This window comes from Drosophila obscura, unplaced genomic scaffold, assembly GCF_018151105.1.
Source record: "Drosophila obscura isolate BZ-5 IFL unplaced genomic scaffold, ASM1815110v1 contig_29, whole genome shotgun sequence".
In the NCBI taxonomy this organism is placed as follows: Eukaryota; Metazoa; Arthropoda; class Insecta; order Diptera; family Drosophilidae; genus Drosophila; species Drosophila obscura.
Window position 1 is genome coordinate 2,121,137 of NW_024542816.1, and position 15,928 is coordinate 2,137,064.

A 15,928-nucleotide genomic window follows, 5' to 3' on the forward strand; every position below is an offset into this window, starting at 1 on the left:
TCAGGAAAGCATGCCTACGGTCGAGGAGATGCTACCAGAGAGCGCGGGGTCGCCCAGACTTCGACACGTTGGGAGACGATCTCCGTGTAGCCAAGCGAGCTCTTAAGCGAGCAATAAAAAGCAGCAAGTCGTCCTGCTTTAAGCAGATATGCGAGGAGGCGGATATAAACCCTTGGGGGACGGCATACAAGGTTGTCACCAAGAAGATCAGAAGCCAGGAAACGCCGGAAGTAACGTGCCCGACGCTACTTCGTAGCATCGTGGAGGCACTTTTCCCACAGCACCCACACCAGGATGGGAGTTCTTCGCGCCAAGACCACGAACTGTGGCAGCCGATACGGACGGGATACCCAACAAGGCCTTAAAGCTTGGAGCAATCACCAGACCGGAGGTATTCGTTGACACCTACAACAGATGCCTAAGGGAAGGAGTTTTTCCCAAGCAGTGGAAGGTGCAGCGCCTAATCCTTTTGCCTAAAGGAAACAAGCCCCCGGAGGAACCGTCAGGATACCGCCCAATATGCCTGCTGGATACCGTCGGTAAAGTCTTGGAGAGGATCGTGTACTCTAGACTACTAGCAGTGATCGAAGAGAAGGAAGCTCTGTCAGAGTCCCAGTATGGATTCCGGAAGGCCAGATCCACGGTCGACGCCATCAGAGCGGTCACCGACATCGCATCGAGGGCGATCGAGGGAACCCGATGGAGATTTGGAACGAAGGAGTACTGCGCGGTTGTGACCCTGGACATCCGTAATGCGTTCAACTCGGCGAACTGGACCCGGATCGAGGAGACCCTCGGAAGAATAGGAATCCCCACCTACCTGCTCAGGATAATAGACAATTATCTGTCGGATAGGGTACTGAGGTACGAAACGGAGGAAGGACCGAAGCTCTACAAGGTGACAGCCGGAGTACCACAGGGGTCAGTTCTAGGAGCTCTTCTGTGGAACATAATGTACGACGACGTCCTGAGAATCCAGCTTCCGCAGGATGCCAGCTGATTGGCTTTGCCGACGACCTAGCACTGGTCGTAGTGGCCAAGGAGCTCCAGGCGATAGAGGCAACGACGAGCGAGGCAGTACGGATCGTGTCCAGATGGATGGAGAGTGCAGGACTGGACCTGGCCGGTCTCATCACGAGTAGGAAAAAGGTGGAGTATGCGTCTTTCCAGGTGGAAAGTGCGACTATTAAGTCGCAGGACTCAATAAGATATCTTGGCGTGATGCTGGACAACCGACTGAGCTACCGTGCCCACCTCGAGTACGTCAGCCAGAAAGCCTCCAGGATGCAGGCAGCCCTGTCGAGGATTCTCCCCAACATTGGCGGTCCAAAGGCAGGCCGGCGGCTACTCCTGTCAAGAGTAGTGGCCTCGATCCTGTTGTATGCTGCGCCGGTGTGGTCGTCAGTCCTAATCGGCAACAAGAGCCTCCGAAAGAAGCTGTCAGTGCCCTACAGGCTCTGCGCTCTTCGAGTGGTGTCCGGATATAGGACGGTGTCGGATGATGCTGCCCTGGTCCTCGCGGGTATGATACCGGTGGACATCCTAGCGACGGAGATGACGCAGCTATACGCAGAGCGCCCGGAGTCAGGAAGAACGGCAGAGACCATCCGAGCATCGGCAAGACTGGCGTCGATAGCAACATGGCAGACAAGGTGGAACACAGCCACTAATGGACGATGGACCCACAGGATTGTTCCAGACATCGAGCCATGGATAGGGCGGCGAATCGGAGAGGTGAGTTATCACCTGACCCAATTCCTGACGGGCCACGGAGGCTACAGGAAGTACCTGCACAGGTTTAGACACGATGACACCCCCGAGTGTCCCGAGTGCCCGCATGAGAGCGAGGATCCGGAGCATGTGATTTACCACTGCACGAGGTACCGCCCAAGAACAGGGTTCGTCCCACCACCAGAGGAGCTGATGGCCTACATGACGGAGTCCGAGGAGAATTGGAAACGCGTCTGCGACACCCTTGTAGGCATCCAGAGCGATCTGAGAAGATGCGAAAAGGGAGCGACGCTTGGCGGAGAGTGCCTAAAGTAGGCAACCCATCCCGCGAAGTAATACTTTGCGGTGATCCCGCGGGGAATGAGGTGCGTAGCTGTGTGTGGTGAGTTTAGCTGGGAAGCCCCGGAGGGGTAGTCCAGTTCGTTGACTGGTACGGGCCAGTCACGTCTTTTAAAGATTCTCACCCACCATGGCGTATCCATGGAAAAAAAAAAACACACACACACACACACACACACACACACACACACACACACACACACACACACACACCTGACACACAGTCAAGCGAATGTGTTTTTGTGTCTGTCTTTTTGTAAGGAAACGGAAAAGTTCTTGACTTCGTTTTGTCTGGCAGTCGGGGTCGGTGTCGGTGCTTATGTATCTGTATCTGTGTCTCTGTTTGCGGCGTGTGAAAGCAAGAAAAACTTGCGCATAAAATTTCCATATCAGCAATTTTATTTGCAACAATTTGGCAACACTTTTGAGCGGGGGGTGCGGTGGGTGTTGCAACTCTCGGGCTGGCGGTGACGTATCAATTTCCGCTTGATTGCATTAAAAAAGAAATACCAAGAGGCGGGCAGCGGCAGTGCGCCAACGAATGGGAGTAAGCGCGGCAAAAGTTTTTCTTTTCCGTGTTCGCGTTTTCCGTGTGGGTTCCCATTTTTTTTTTTGGCGCAAATTAAGTTTTTGGCCCTGGTTTTTTTTTTGCTGTTGTTGGGGAAAAGGAAGCGGGGCCCCAGAAATACTATTTTTGCGGCAAACGAAAATCGAAAATAAAGTTAAAAATTTTACGTTTTACTTGGTAGTGGGCAGGGGCAGGGTGCTGTCCCCCTCCTCACGCTGTGCTGCCAGAGAGGAGGAGAAAAGTTTGCGGGCTCTGGGAAACTTTTTGGCGAGTCAAAAGTTTACAATTCCTGCACACAGTTCGCTTGCCTGCGTCCAAGTTTAAAGGTTAATGATACCACAAAATAAGTTAAGGATCCTTTGGTCCTGCAGCCAGCTGCAGGGAGCAGCAGCAGCAATAGCGGGGTGCAGGGTGCAGGAAGGAAGGGGGGATACCCAGAGTACAAGGAAATAATGCCTTTGATTGGATTTGTGTAGTGAAGCGGCGGCATTGGGCTCCCTCTCTCTCCCTCTCTTTCTCTTTGTATGTTTGCTACGTGCCCCACAGTCGCAGACGCAGACCAGACAAATTGCTGGTGTGGCCAGGCGACAGCGCGTGCAACGGAATGGCAGCCCAGTGTGGCCCTGCACTGCAACGGAATGCGAAACACTGAACACGGAACTTGTATTTATTTAATCAATGCATTGCCCAACATATTTAGTATTTAGTCGTTGGAGTGAGTGCACCATGCTGAATCGCTTGTCGTACGGATCAAAGTCCAGCTTCATTTGCGACACAAATGGCACCGCCATGACCTCCACTAATTCCTGTGCCTGCTCCACCAACTCCAGCGGCGGCGGCGGCGCCGGCGGCGGGTGCGGTGTCTGAGTGGACACTGCTGGCTCCTGGCCCTCAGCAGACCCGTTGCAGTCACAGCCACAGCAACGGCAACGGCAACAGCAACAAGCAATTCGTACAAATGCCGCCCCCATGATGCACTCTCTGTATTTCCGATGCGGAACTGCGGCAAATCAGTTGCGAGGCGGCCAACACTTTAGCTCTGTGTGCCCCACTGCTCCACTCGACTGACTTCAGTTGACAGTTGTTTTTCTGGCGGTGGAGTGGATCTGCGTTTCCTGAAGAAGAGGAGGATCTATCTACTCGTACTCGTATCTGAAGTCTGCTGCACACACTTCTGGGCACGGAAATTCCACTGAATTGCCCGCTGATCTACCCATTTCATGAGGCGATTAGATTCGTGAATGTTTCTTTTTATTAAATCGAATTGGAAGCAATCTATTGGTTCCTCCATCGTAAGCCATTTGCTGGGCAAAACTTTGCTTTTCATTCAGATTTATTGTTGAAAAAGTGGAACCGATATGGCAGTTGGTGTTCCGTTAATTGGAATCGGAAGCCAAAGCCTTTTGGCATCATTTGCTGCTTGGCATTCCCTTGGCACTTTGTATCCTCCCTCTCCAACAGCATACACATTCAACGCTCAATTGTTCCATTAACAAATGGCAATGCCCGACGACATCTGTCGCTCCTCCTGCAGGATGTACATCCCTACAGCTACTGTATCTCTCCTGTATCTCGGCTGTCTTCTCCTTTGCCTTCGAGTCCTTTTTCTTGTACTTGTTCGTGTTGCTGTTTATTGTTAGCTTAGTGAACATTTAATTGTTGTTTGCATTTGTATTTTGGTTTTTTTTTTTTCCTTTGTTTCCACCCATCGCCTAAGCATCGCCTAACCAGCCTCCTCCTCCTCATCTAAATACTTTTTCCTTCTGTGTGTGTTTTTTTTAATAAGATTCTTCATACGAATGACAAAGTGTCTTGACTATGAGATACCCAGGCAGGCAGTAGAGGGACTTTTCAAATGTAAGTAGTGGGCAGATAAAAGAAAAAGAATATTTAACAATATTTAACTATAGCCAGAATCTGCATAATCTTTAATTGTTTCGGATTGTCAGGCATTGGGATTAAAAGTAGCTGGAGAATAATCATTGCAGTCAAAGTAAATAAATCCAAGATAGAACAAAATGCTCAGTATTAGAATATATAAATAAAAATATAATTAAATTGTATAACTATAATAATAAGTAACTATTTAAGAGTCCGCACATTGCAAGAATTTATGTCTTGAAAAATAAAAGATGCGCTTTCTTTCGATTAGTGGATGGGAAAAAATGTTTAATTATTTTGTGATATTCTCGTGCCTCGCTGAGCCCATCAAAAACCCATCTTTCTCCCCGCTGTTACCTAGCAACTCCACCCAACCAGCATACCCTCTCACATCACTCCAACAGCATTAAGGGGTATTCAAAAGCTGGTTGGGGGGAGGGCTGGGGGTTTGCTGGGAGGTAAGCGCAAAATTTACATTTTAATTTCATTTAATTAAAAAAAAACAGACAGACAACAACAACACAAAACAAATGAGAAGGAACGTGCGAGTCGCTTCTGGGGACGCGACTCTACTTATACCCGTACTCAGTCAGCATATACATTTTTGAGCATATGATTTTTTAGAATTTTATAATAAAAAAAAAAATGTTACATATTTTTGCTACATCTGTTATCTACATCTACATATATTATGTACATTATACATCTAACATGTAGATTATACATGTACCATTTAGATTCTACATCTCCTCCGCTAGGGGTTGCTCGCGCACTGAACGCGGCATAGTGTGCGAGCGAGAAGGAAAATGAGTTGCGTTGTCGTTTGCCGGAGGGTGGGCAGGGGAAGCGACTGAAAATTAATTTCTTCATTCTGGCTATAATTATGATCCGATCTGATTCAGATTCGGCAATCTGGTAGATATGGGCATTCTCTACGATAATGCGTTTTTAGTTTTATCGTATCTTTAAAAATGTGACTGCCACAGATTTTCGTTCTTTGTGGGGGCGGAAGGGGGCGGGGCGAAATTTTTAAATACACTTGTAGCAGTGTGATATCACATGAGTCTGGAAACCAAATTTGGTTGCCCTAGCTCTTATAGTTTCTAGATTCAGGCGCTCATCGAGACAGACAGACAGACAGACAGACGGACAGACAGACATGGCTATATCGACTCGGCTATTGATGCTGATCAAGAATATATATACTTTATGGGGTCGGAAACGTTTCCTTCTCTGCGTTACACACATCCACTTTTACCACAAATCTAATATACCCCTTAACTTTTTTTGAGTACGGGTATAAAAAATAAATATCCAAAATAAAATACATTAAAATGTTTTTGCTCCCTTGATGGCATTTCTTATTTCTTGTATCTTATATCTGTCGCTTCTTTTCGTATTTTCTTTACTATTCTTTACTTAAGGGAAGCAAGAAATCTGATGGGAAGCGGTGACAGCTGTCAATATACACAATTTGAAAGGATTTCCACTTTGGGGAAGGAACTCTGAAGGAGTCGCCAAAAAGACAAAAAAAAAAGGCACAAAACTAAGGTGCGGGGGAAATGGTAGCATAAAAGGGAATCCGCCAGGTGAAAAGTACGTGCAGCTATCCTTGAAAATGTACGCGAGGGGGTGGGAAATGGGAATGAGGTTGAGGCTGTGGATGGGTGACCTTCTCAAAATGGTGGAAAATGTAATTATTATACGCTCATCAAAAAAGGGGAAGCACAGCTCAAGGAATGCAGCAACTTAATCACAGGAAGGATAAGAAGAGAAATTATGCGAGTACGTATATAGCTGATCCAGGTAAGGTATGTACCCAAAAAGCTTTTTGAAACATAAAATACAACCTTTTGGCAGAGAATACTTAAAGGAATATTTAAGCAGAAAAGAATAAAAGTAAATATTAATGCTCCACATGCCATTATATATTTAAAAACATATGCAGAATGTACTTTCCCTTGGGATAGCTCTAAACTCACACCTTTAACTTATTCCTTTAGTTCTCTAATTTCTAATTGAAGTACCTCGTCGTCGTATTTCCATGTTGGAGCCCAATTTAAATACAAATTACTTTACCGAATGCTTGACAGACCTTCAGCAAAAGGCTTGCTCCTTGGTTGGAGCTCCTCAAATTGCTGGAAAATGCCAAAAACAAAACAAATTGATGAGACACTCGAGACACTGGACACAAATACCGAGTACGAGTACCCTCTCAACACAGACCCGGGGCAAGGGAAAGAATGGTGTCGAAAGCGTAGAATGGGGTTTTCTGGGATCTCAATTTCTCTGCTCGCCTGCAGGCAGGAGGCTGCCAGGGCTGAGAAAAGGGACACTGATGTCAGGGAGAACGGAAGCAACAGCCACGAATCAATTTCTGACATATGGCCTGTCAATGAGCTTTGACGTGCGGCACAGGCAAAGATAAAAGGATATGCCCCTGATATGCGATGCACAGAGGCATTCAACAGAGTGCTGCACAGAGAGGAGGCCCCGACATTGAGAGTGGCAGAGAAGCTGCAACATTGCAGCTAAGTAAACATGACACCAATGGGCCATCACCACACAGAGACGCCCCCACAGACCACACACACACACATACATACACCGATTGGGAGAGTGCCAGAGCATGGAGAATGGAGAATGGTGAATGGAAACCAAACCATTCTGAAGCTGAAGGCTAAAGGCGATTCCTCTGGAAGGAGGGTGGGCGGTATGCTGCCGGACAGCTTCATTAAGGGGGAGCCTTCCATCTATCTATCTATGTGTGTGTGTTAGTAAACTTTTTAAATTTTCTTTTGCAATTTTCCATTTCACTTTGTATCTTGGGCCAGCGCGTTGATGGGTATTCCTGTGGAGCACTGCCCACAGACTCTCCCCGACTCTCTTTCTGTCACGGCTGCCCAGTGTATTTATCTTTCATTCCTCAACAGACCCGCGCACACACTCGGACACTTGGACACACTACACTACATACTACACAGTGCAAAAAGGGACTCTACTTTCTGTAGCTACATGAAAGATTCCATCACAAAATTCCATGTCATTTTCGACGGTAAAATGTCATTAAAAATGATCGATTATTGCATACAAATTGCAACCGCTAGCATCAGCTGATTTAATGTGCTGAACATTAAATAAAAAAAAAAATTCGTAAATAATTTTTTTTTTTGCTAAAATCAAAACTAAAACTTTTTCAATTTAAATGTGTGTCACATAAGTGTCATATAAATGCCCATATGTACATACATACATATGTATAAGAATGTGATCCTCTAGGATTATACTCTAGTATGCACTCAAAAGCTCGTAGCTCTAGCATTAATAGTGTTCAGAAGCCAGTGTTCATGCTGGCTATAACATTAATATTAATAAAATTAATTATTATCATTACTAATTTTATTAATTAATAAAAATTATAAATATTTTTTTTATCAGTCTATTAAGTAGGATCCCTGTTTATTTGATCCCGAATTTGCAGTTTTGTATCTAAAAAGTTGATATCTGCAGAATAAATCTTGGGAAAATGTTCCTTAAACATAACTATTTTTATACCCGTACTCAAAAAAGAGTTAAGGAGCATATAAGATTTGTGGTAAAAGTGTATGTGTCCAACGTAGAGAAGGAAACGTTTCCGAGCCCATAAAGTAAATTATATTCTTGATCAGCATCTGGCTGGAGCAGGATTCCTTTGAAATTACAATCAGACACAGGGGCACAAATGGGAGACACATTTCCACAATACATTCACAGCATTCACAGCATTCACAGCGTACACAACCCACACAAAACAGGAGAGACTTAAATTATTATTTTTTTAATATTTTCTTTACGGATTCAATTTGTTTTCCGGGCAACGATCAATGGCAGAGCAACGGGACTGTATTTGGGCCCTTATGAAAAGATGCTGCCGATTCACTAAAAAAGGGGAGGAGAAAAAGTCCTTCGAGAAGCTGTGCCAGCTGTTCTGCCATTCCACCAAGAAGACATATCCCCTGCTGGCGTACCACAGCTATATGATCCCAAATAGTTATCCGGGGCCGCTGGTGACCTACGACAGGATGGCTCGCTGCGAGATGCGTCTTATGACCTTCTCGGATCTGACCGACAGCTACCTGACTTTGGTGTTCGATAAGCTTGCTGAGCAAGAGAAGAAAAGAATCGGGTTGCAGAGGAAGAAGGGAAAAAGTTGTGCAGTGAAAAAGGAGAGCAAGTGCCGCAAAAAAAGATATCATAAGTGTACGCAAAAGCCGAAAAAGAGGGAAAGCTGCCCGACGAAAAAGAAGAGCAGTGCAGAGAAGAAGGCCAATCTTCGGGCGATGATCATGAGTGAAATTCGCGCCGAGAGGCTGTATGAGATGAAGCTAGGTAGGTGCCCTAAGGACGGGAAGCCTTGGCTGAGCCTCATGCCCAGACAGAAGCTGCCCCACCACTGCAGAGGGCACACCGGAGAGAGGCTGCGGGCCACCGCCTACTCCAACTTCCAGCAGAGCTTCGGGAGCCGTTTCAGGCAAATGCACCCGCGAGCCTGCCGCAAACGGGTGCGTGCCGAGACGCGTACCAGGTGGGACGCCCTGAAATGCGACCAGCGAGTGCGCTTCGTCATGATGGCCCTCTTCTACCATGTGAGCACTGGAGCCCTGGATCCCCTCGATAAGTTCGCTGTCGGGGCGATGTACAGAAAGCTGAAGGGCACGGATTAGCATGAGCATCTTGCCATTACCCATTACCCATCTCTCCATCATCCATTTCCCATTTTGCATTTCAATTTTCGATTTTCGATTTCGATTTCTAAATTTGCACATGGCCCATGGTCGGCTCCGTTGACATGGCCTTGGGGTTGGAGGCACTTGATTAACAATTAGCGATTCACGATTCATGATTCGCAATTCGCGGGAAGACAGCCAAGGTCGTCGTTCCCCACCCAGCCCATTGGGTCTCCCGATCGAATCAATTTTCGATGCGCGTACATTAGCCATAAAAATCTGTTGTACAAATAAAACAAAAAGCAAACGAGCAGCTTGCAGACCAGAGAGAGTTTTTAAAATTTAATTTCGGTTCGCTGGCAAATAAATAAAATAAAATTGTGGCAAATCGAAAGTGAGTTCGGGAAATCAGATCTCTCGGACCAGGAACGCACCCAGGGATCAGGCCCCAGAACCAGAAGCAAAAGCATACACTATGCTAATGGAAATGGGGAAGGAATAAGCTCAAAAATGTATATACTGACTGAGTACTGACTGGGTATAAAAGTACAAGTTCTCTTTTACAGCCTTTCCGTAAGTTTTAGGGGGGATATTTTTCTGGGAATAAATTAACGGAGTGGGGATTTTTCAAATTAAATGTGTGTGACATCATATAAATGCCCATATGTACATACATACATATGTATAAGTATGTGATCCGACCTAAAAGCTCGTAGCTCTAGCATTAATAGTGTTCAGAAGCCAGTGTTCATGCTGGCTATAACATTAATATTAATCAAATTAATTATTATCATTACTAATTTTATTAATTAATAAAAATTATAAATATTTTTTTTATCAGTTTATTAAGTAGGATCCCTGTTTATTTGATCCCGAATTTGCAGTTTTGTATCTAAAAAGTTGATATCTGCAGAATAAATCTTGGGAAAATGTTCCTTAAACATAACTATTTTTTATACCCGTACTCAAAAAAGAGGTAAGGGGCATATAAGATTTGTGGTAAAAGTGTATGTGTCCAACGTAGAGAAGGAAACGTTTCCGAGCCCATAAAGTAAATTATATATTCTTGATCAGCATCTGGCTGGAGCAGGATTCCTTTGAAATTACAATCAGACACAGGGGCACAAATGGGAGACACATTTCCACAAAACATTCACAACATTCACAGAATTCACAGCGTACACAACCCACACAAAACAGGAGAGACTTAAATTATTATTTTTTTAATATTTTCTTTACGGATTCAATTTTTTTCCCGGGCAACGATCAATGGCAGAGCAACGGGACTGTATTTGGGCCCTTATGAAAAAGATGCTGCCGATTCACTAAAAAAGGGGGAGGAGAAAAAGTCCTTCGAGAAGCTGTGCCAGCTGTTCTGCCATCCCACCAAGAAGACATATCCCTGCTGGCGTACCACAGCTATATGATCCGAAATAGTTATCCGGGGCCGCTGGTGACCTACGACAGGATGGCTCGCTGCGAGATGCGTCTCATGACCTTCTCGGATCTAACCGACAGCTACCTGACTTTGGTGTTCGATCAGCTTGCTGAGCAAGAGAGGCAAGAGAGGCAAGAGAAGAAAAGAATCGGGTTGCAGAGGAAGAAGGGAAAAAGTTGTGCAGTGAAAAAGGAGAGCAAGTGCCAGACGAAAGCAAAGTTGTGCCGCAAAAAAAAATATCAGAAGTGTACGCAAAAGCCGAAAAAGAGGGAAAGCTGCCCGACGAAAAAGAAGAGCAGTGCAGAGAAGAAGGCCAATCTACGGGCGATGATCAGGAGTGAAATTCGCGCCGAGAGGCTGTACGAGATGGAGCTAGGTAGGTGCCCTAAGGACGGGAAGCTTTGGCTGAGCCTCATGCCCAGACAGAAGCTGCCCCACCACTGCAGAGGGCACACCGGAGAGAGGCTGCGGGCCACCGCCTACTCCAACTTCCAGCAGAGCTTCGGGAGCCGTTTCAGGCAAATGCACCCGCGAGCCTGCCGCAAACGAGTGCGTGCCGAGACGCGTACCAGGTGGGACGCCCTGAAATGCGACCAGCGAGTGCGCTTCGTCATGATGGCCCTCTTCTACCATGTGAGCACTGGAGCCCTGGATCCCCTCGATAAGTTCGCTGTCGGGGCGATGTACAGAAAGCTGAAGGGCACGGATTAGCATGAGCATCTCGCCATTACCCATTACCCATCTCTCCATCATCCATTTCCCATTTTGCATTTCAATTTTCGATTTTCGATTTCCAAATTTGCACATGGCCCATGGTCGGCTCCGTTGACATGGCCTTGGGGTTGGAGGCACTTGATTAACAATTAGCGATCCGATTCATGATTCGCAATTCGCCGGGAAGACAGCCAAGGTCGTCGTTCCCCACCCCAGCCCATTGGGTCTCCCGATCGAATCAATTTTCGATGCGCGTAAATTAGCCATACAAATCTGTTGTACAAATAAAACAAAAAGCAAACGAGCAGCGAGCAGACCAGAGAGAGTTTTTAAAATTTAATTTCGGTTCGCTGGCAAATAAATAAAATAAAATTGTGGCAAATCGAAAGTGAGTTCGGGAAATCAGATCTCTCGAACCAGGAACGTACCCAGGGATCAGGCCCAGACCCAGAAGCAAAAGCAGACATTAATGGAAATGAAGGGAAGAACTCAAAAATGTATACTGACTGAGTACTGACTGGGTATAAAAGTACATACGTTCCTTCCCGTTCTCTTTTACAGCCTTTCCGTAACATTTTTGGGGGATATTTTCCTGGGAATAAACCAACGTGGGGCTGAAATTGAGTGGGTGTTTCACTGGCCTGTTTTCAGTTTAGATTTCGTCACTCGGCTTTTTCTCGCAGTGCATGGCACAACGTTTCGCTTCTGTGGGGGAAACATTTTGCGCAAATTGAAGTATTTACCTTATCGGTCAAGGCAATGCAAACTATCCGTGTGCCCCGGCTCTCCTAGCTCTCTCCTGGCTGGCATTTCCCATTTCCCATCTCCTATTTCCCAGCCAGCTCCATTTCCCATTTCCCACAGCCTCCCCCGACGCACTCACCCCTCCCGTACTCCATTTCAGCTTCATTTGCTTTATGTAAATTTCTACCTCTCTCTCTTGTCTCGCTCTATCTCTTTCTCTGTGTTTCTCCCTTTCTTTGCACCTCAGTAAGCTTTCAGTGTTATTTCCCAGTGCTTTTCCTGACTTGCAGTTGTCTTCTGCCGCTGCTGCTGCTCGCTCTTCTGCCACACCTGTCAGCCAGTTGCCACCCGGCTGCAGCCATTTGTCTCCCACTCCCACTCCAGCTCCATCTCTTCCAGCTGTCCGTTCCGTTGTCCGTCCATCTGTCCGTCCGTCCGTTCCTTCGTTCGCTCAAACAAAACGTTGCGTAAGCGTTTGCCAAAGTTAAACCCGAGAACGCGCCCGAAACCCACTGGGGGGCATGCCACTAACTGACTATCGCTTACTGCCACTGGCTGCGTCGCCCTGGCGCCAGGCGACGAGGCTGTGGCGCGGCACATGTCTGCACGTCCTACTTTTTCTTTTCTTTTCGTTTCGCTTCGTTTTTTTTTTGTTTTTTTTTTTTTGGCTGGAAAATGCATTGCGCTGAAGCATTTTTCTGGGTCTGGATCTGCACTCCAGGCTCTCCAGGCTCCCCAACCTCATCACCATCCCAGACATCCAGCCATCCCATGCCGTTCCATACCAGACCAGACCAGCCATCAGGCATCAGGCATTGGCCCCCGTGCCATCAGCAGCCATTTGTTTCTTGAATTGTGGCGTGTTACGTTTCATTTTCAATTTTCATGGCATTTGCTTTTGTTTTGTTTTTCCATTCGTTAGGAATGGACTGGGAAATGGTTTGAAGGTGCAAGATAAAGCTAAAAAGGTGTAGGAGGTGGCGGCACCCTTTAATCAGGCAACTGAATCGATTTGAAAACCCTGAATTGATTCTTCTGCTACGGAGAAATGCCCGCCCCCTCGACGCGTTAGCAGTGTGACCATGTACAAATGTGGAATTGGAACATGGCAAACGTGGGAATAAATTGCATTATTTTATCTCTTCATTCTCGACTGCGGTCTCTCTCAGCTTAATTAGTAGTAATTGGAATTAATCAGCTGCCCAGCTGGAATCCCAGTGGAAGGACTGATCTTCAGCTGTTCTTCAACTGCAGTGTGACCATGCCATTTACATATATGTCTGTGGCATTGAAACGTTTCTACAAAAACAAATTCAAAACAGCGGGAATGGAACCATTTGATTTTCCATTGTTCCAAGAATGCAGTGGCACGAAACGGTTACGAATCGGAATGCAGAATTCGATTTGCCATTTTCCACATGGCCCATAAACATAACATTCCATTCGAACAATTACCAAAGTCCGAAAGAACTTTTTTATTAAGTCATTTCATCGTTAGCCAAAAAAGTACCCAAAAAGAAGGCAAAAGCAAAGCAAAGCACAGCGGGAGAGAGCGCAAAGGAGTGGGGAGTGGTGGGGTAGAGACAGTAAAAGCGGCTGAAAATATAATCATAATAAAAGTGAAATTAAATAAAATGAAAAGTCATGAAAAACATTTGCACTTGTTCAAAAAGTAAGCAACACACACAACAGCAGCACAGGCAGGCAATCGTTTGGGGAATGGACTGGAAATGGGAGTGGGAACTGCCTTCGAGTGCGAGTGTGTCCATTAGCCTGGGGGGCAACAAAGCAACAAAGCGAAAGAGAGAGAGGGGGGGGGAGAGAGTGAAAGAAACAGATACAGAGTTGTGTCATTAAATATTTACTTCTCAGGCTCATTTCTTTTACTTAGGCAAAGGCTCGCCGAGAGTTTCGCCTTGAGCGCATTCTATTAGCTCTTCTCTTCTCCTACTTCTGCTCTCTCTCTCTCTCACTTTCTCGCAAGGAGCACAAGGCCCAAGCCAAAAACCCAGATAAACATAACCGTTTCGTTTTATGGGCAACAATCATTGCTTTTGATTGCCGTACTGATGGCTTCAGCGCCCACCCACCTACAGCTACACCTACCATCTACCACCTACCAGCCACTAGGGCTACTATGGCCACAGGACTGGCTGCTGCTGCTGCTTCTCCTGCTCTACTTCTTATCCATTGCAACAAGGTGTAAAATGCCGAATTGCTTAAATTTTTTATAGCTCACGCCTGCCTGCTGTGAGAGCAGGTCTGGCCGATCTGCCGCCCCTTCGGTTATTGTGTCGTTCTCATGATTGAAACTCATTTGACTGGTCCAGAGGCATCATGAGGCACCACTCCACTTCACTCCACTGCAGCTTGGCCTCTCCTTGGCCCAGTGCCAGGGCCAGGGCCCAGTGCCACATGGCTGTCAAATTGATTGGCAAGCAGGCTGGCCTACTCGAAAAATGTTGTTGCCGATAGAGGAGCAGCGGAGGAGAGCAATTGCCACTGTCGAATCGGGGATTTTAACAATGATGAGCGGCTCATTAGTTTTGCTTTTTATTGCTTTCAGATTTCAGTTGGAAAGATGTCCGGGAAAAGAGAAGAAATGGACTCCTTTCCCTAGCCTTTTGGCTCTGTACTAAAAGGTTGTAAATGCACAAACAGCAGACACTTTTTCGTATGGATTCGGATTCGGATTATCCAAAGAGCAACAAAGAAATCTGATGCGATTGATGAGGGAACTATCAAGTGACAGCCCCTTCCCCAACAGAAATGAAACCCAAGGAGAGTGCAGCAGGAGGAGAAGGAGGAGGAGCAGCAGCACCACGAGGGAGTTGTATCAACTTTAATGAAATTTCCTGCATATTAAGGTGAAACTTCCGAACGCGTATCGCGAATCGCGAACGAACTGGCGGACGAACATAAAGGAAAAGCCAAAAGGGAAAAGAGCGGAAAAGTCCCTGGACTTGAGGACTGCGAGTGGGTGGGTGTGGGTGGGTGGATGCTGCGTGGGCTTCCTTTTTAATTTCCGTTTTTATGCGTTGCCGTCCCCAAAGGCGTCCAAGGATCGTGTCCGCCCCCCTTCTACACCTGTAGCAAAAGAGAGCAAGAGAAAAAGAGTGCTGATGCTGCAAATTAGAAGCCACCAATGGTCTCTCTCTCTCTCTCTCTCTCTCTCTCTCTCTCTCTCTGTCTCGTAGTGTCTGTCTGCTGCCCCTGATGATAAGCATAAAATTATCGACACAAAAGCAAAATTTGTGTAATAAAAATTTTAATTAAGTGTGTTTCGTCGTCTTTCCGCTCCGCTCCACTCCTCTCCTCATCGCTCCACTGTTTTTTTTTTCTATTTGTTTTGTTGTGTGTAGCAGACAAGCGAGAGATGCCCCAAAGCGATGACAGGGCTCCATCAGACGGACACACAGGAGACACGACACGAAGGAGCTGCAGCAGACACGGAGCCCTGAGTCCCAGCTATCATTGTTGGAAATTTATGCAAATCGGTTTCATCCGGGCAGCAGGCAGGGCAGGCAGCACGCAGGCAGCCACCAACCGACCCACCCACTGAATTAAAAGTGAAGTGAGAGAAAGAGAGCGGTGGGGGGGCAGCGACAAAGGCAGCCAAAATGATTAACGCTTTTAATGAGTACTAAATGCACGCAATTGAGATAGCAAAGGCCCCCGCAGCAGCACCCCGCAGCAGGAGTCGAGAAGTGGGCCGAGTGCCACGGACCAAGGCGTGGCCGTGCGCGTGTGATGGCCGCGAGGGTCGTCCCACACACACACACACACACACACACACACACACACACA

General features: G+C 46.5%; 2 protein-coding genes across 2 annotated transcripts in view; one reads left to right on the forward strand and one right to left on the reverse strand.

Annotated features, from left to right (window-relative positions):
• LOC111078240 (uncharacterized protein CG43867) overlaps window positions 1-15,928 on the reverse strand; it is a 140,740-nt gene that overhangs the window by 55,743 nt on the left and 69,069 nt on the right.
• LOC111078241 lies at window positions 8,259-11,538 on the forward strand. The gene is made up of 2 exons (XM_041594541.1): window positions 8,259-8,780; window positions 10,933-11,538. The coding sequence occupies exons 1-2, from the start codon at window positions 8,383-8,385 to the stop codon at window positions 11,372-11,374; spliced, it is 840 nt and encodes a 279-aa protein (XP_041450475.1). The 5' UTR covers window positions 8,259-8,382; the 3' UTR covers window positions 11,375-11,538.

Coding starts and splice junctions, on each gene's coding strand:
- LOC111078241 (XM_041594541.1), top strand. CDS start 8,383: ATGGCAGAGCAACGGGACTGTATTTGGGCCCTTATGAAAAGATGCTGC. Junction 8,781..10,932: donor ACGCAAAAGCCGAAAAAGAG/GGAAAGCTGCCC, acceptor GCCGAAAAAGAG/GGAAAGCTGCCCGACGAAAA.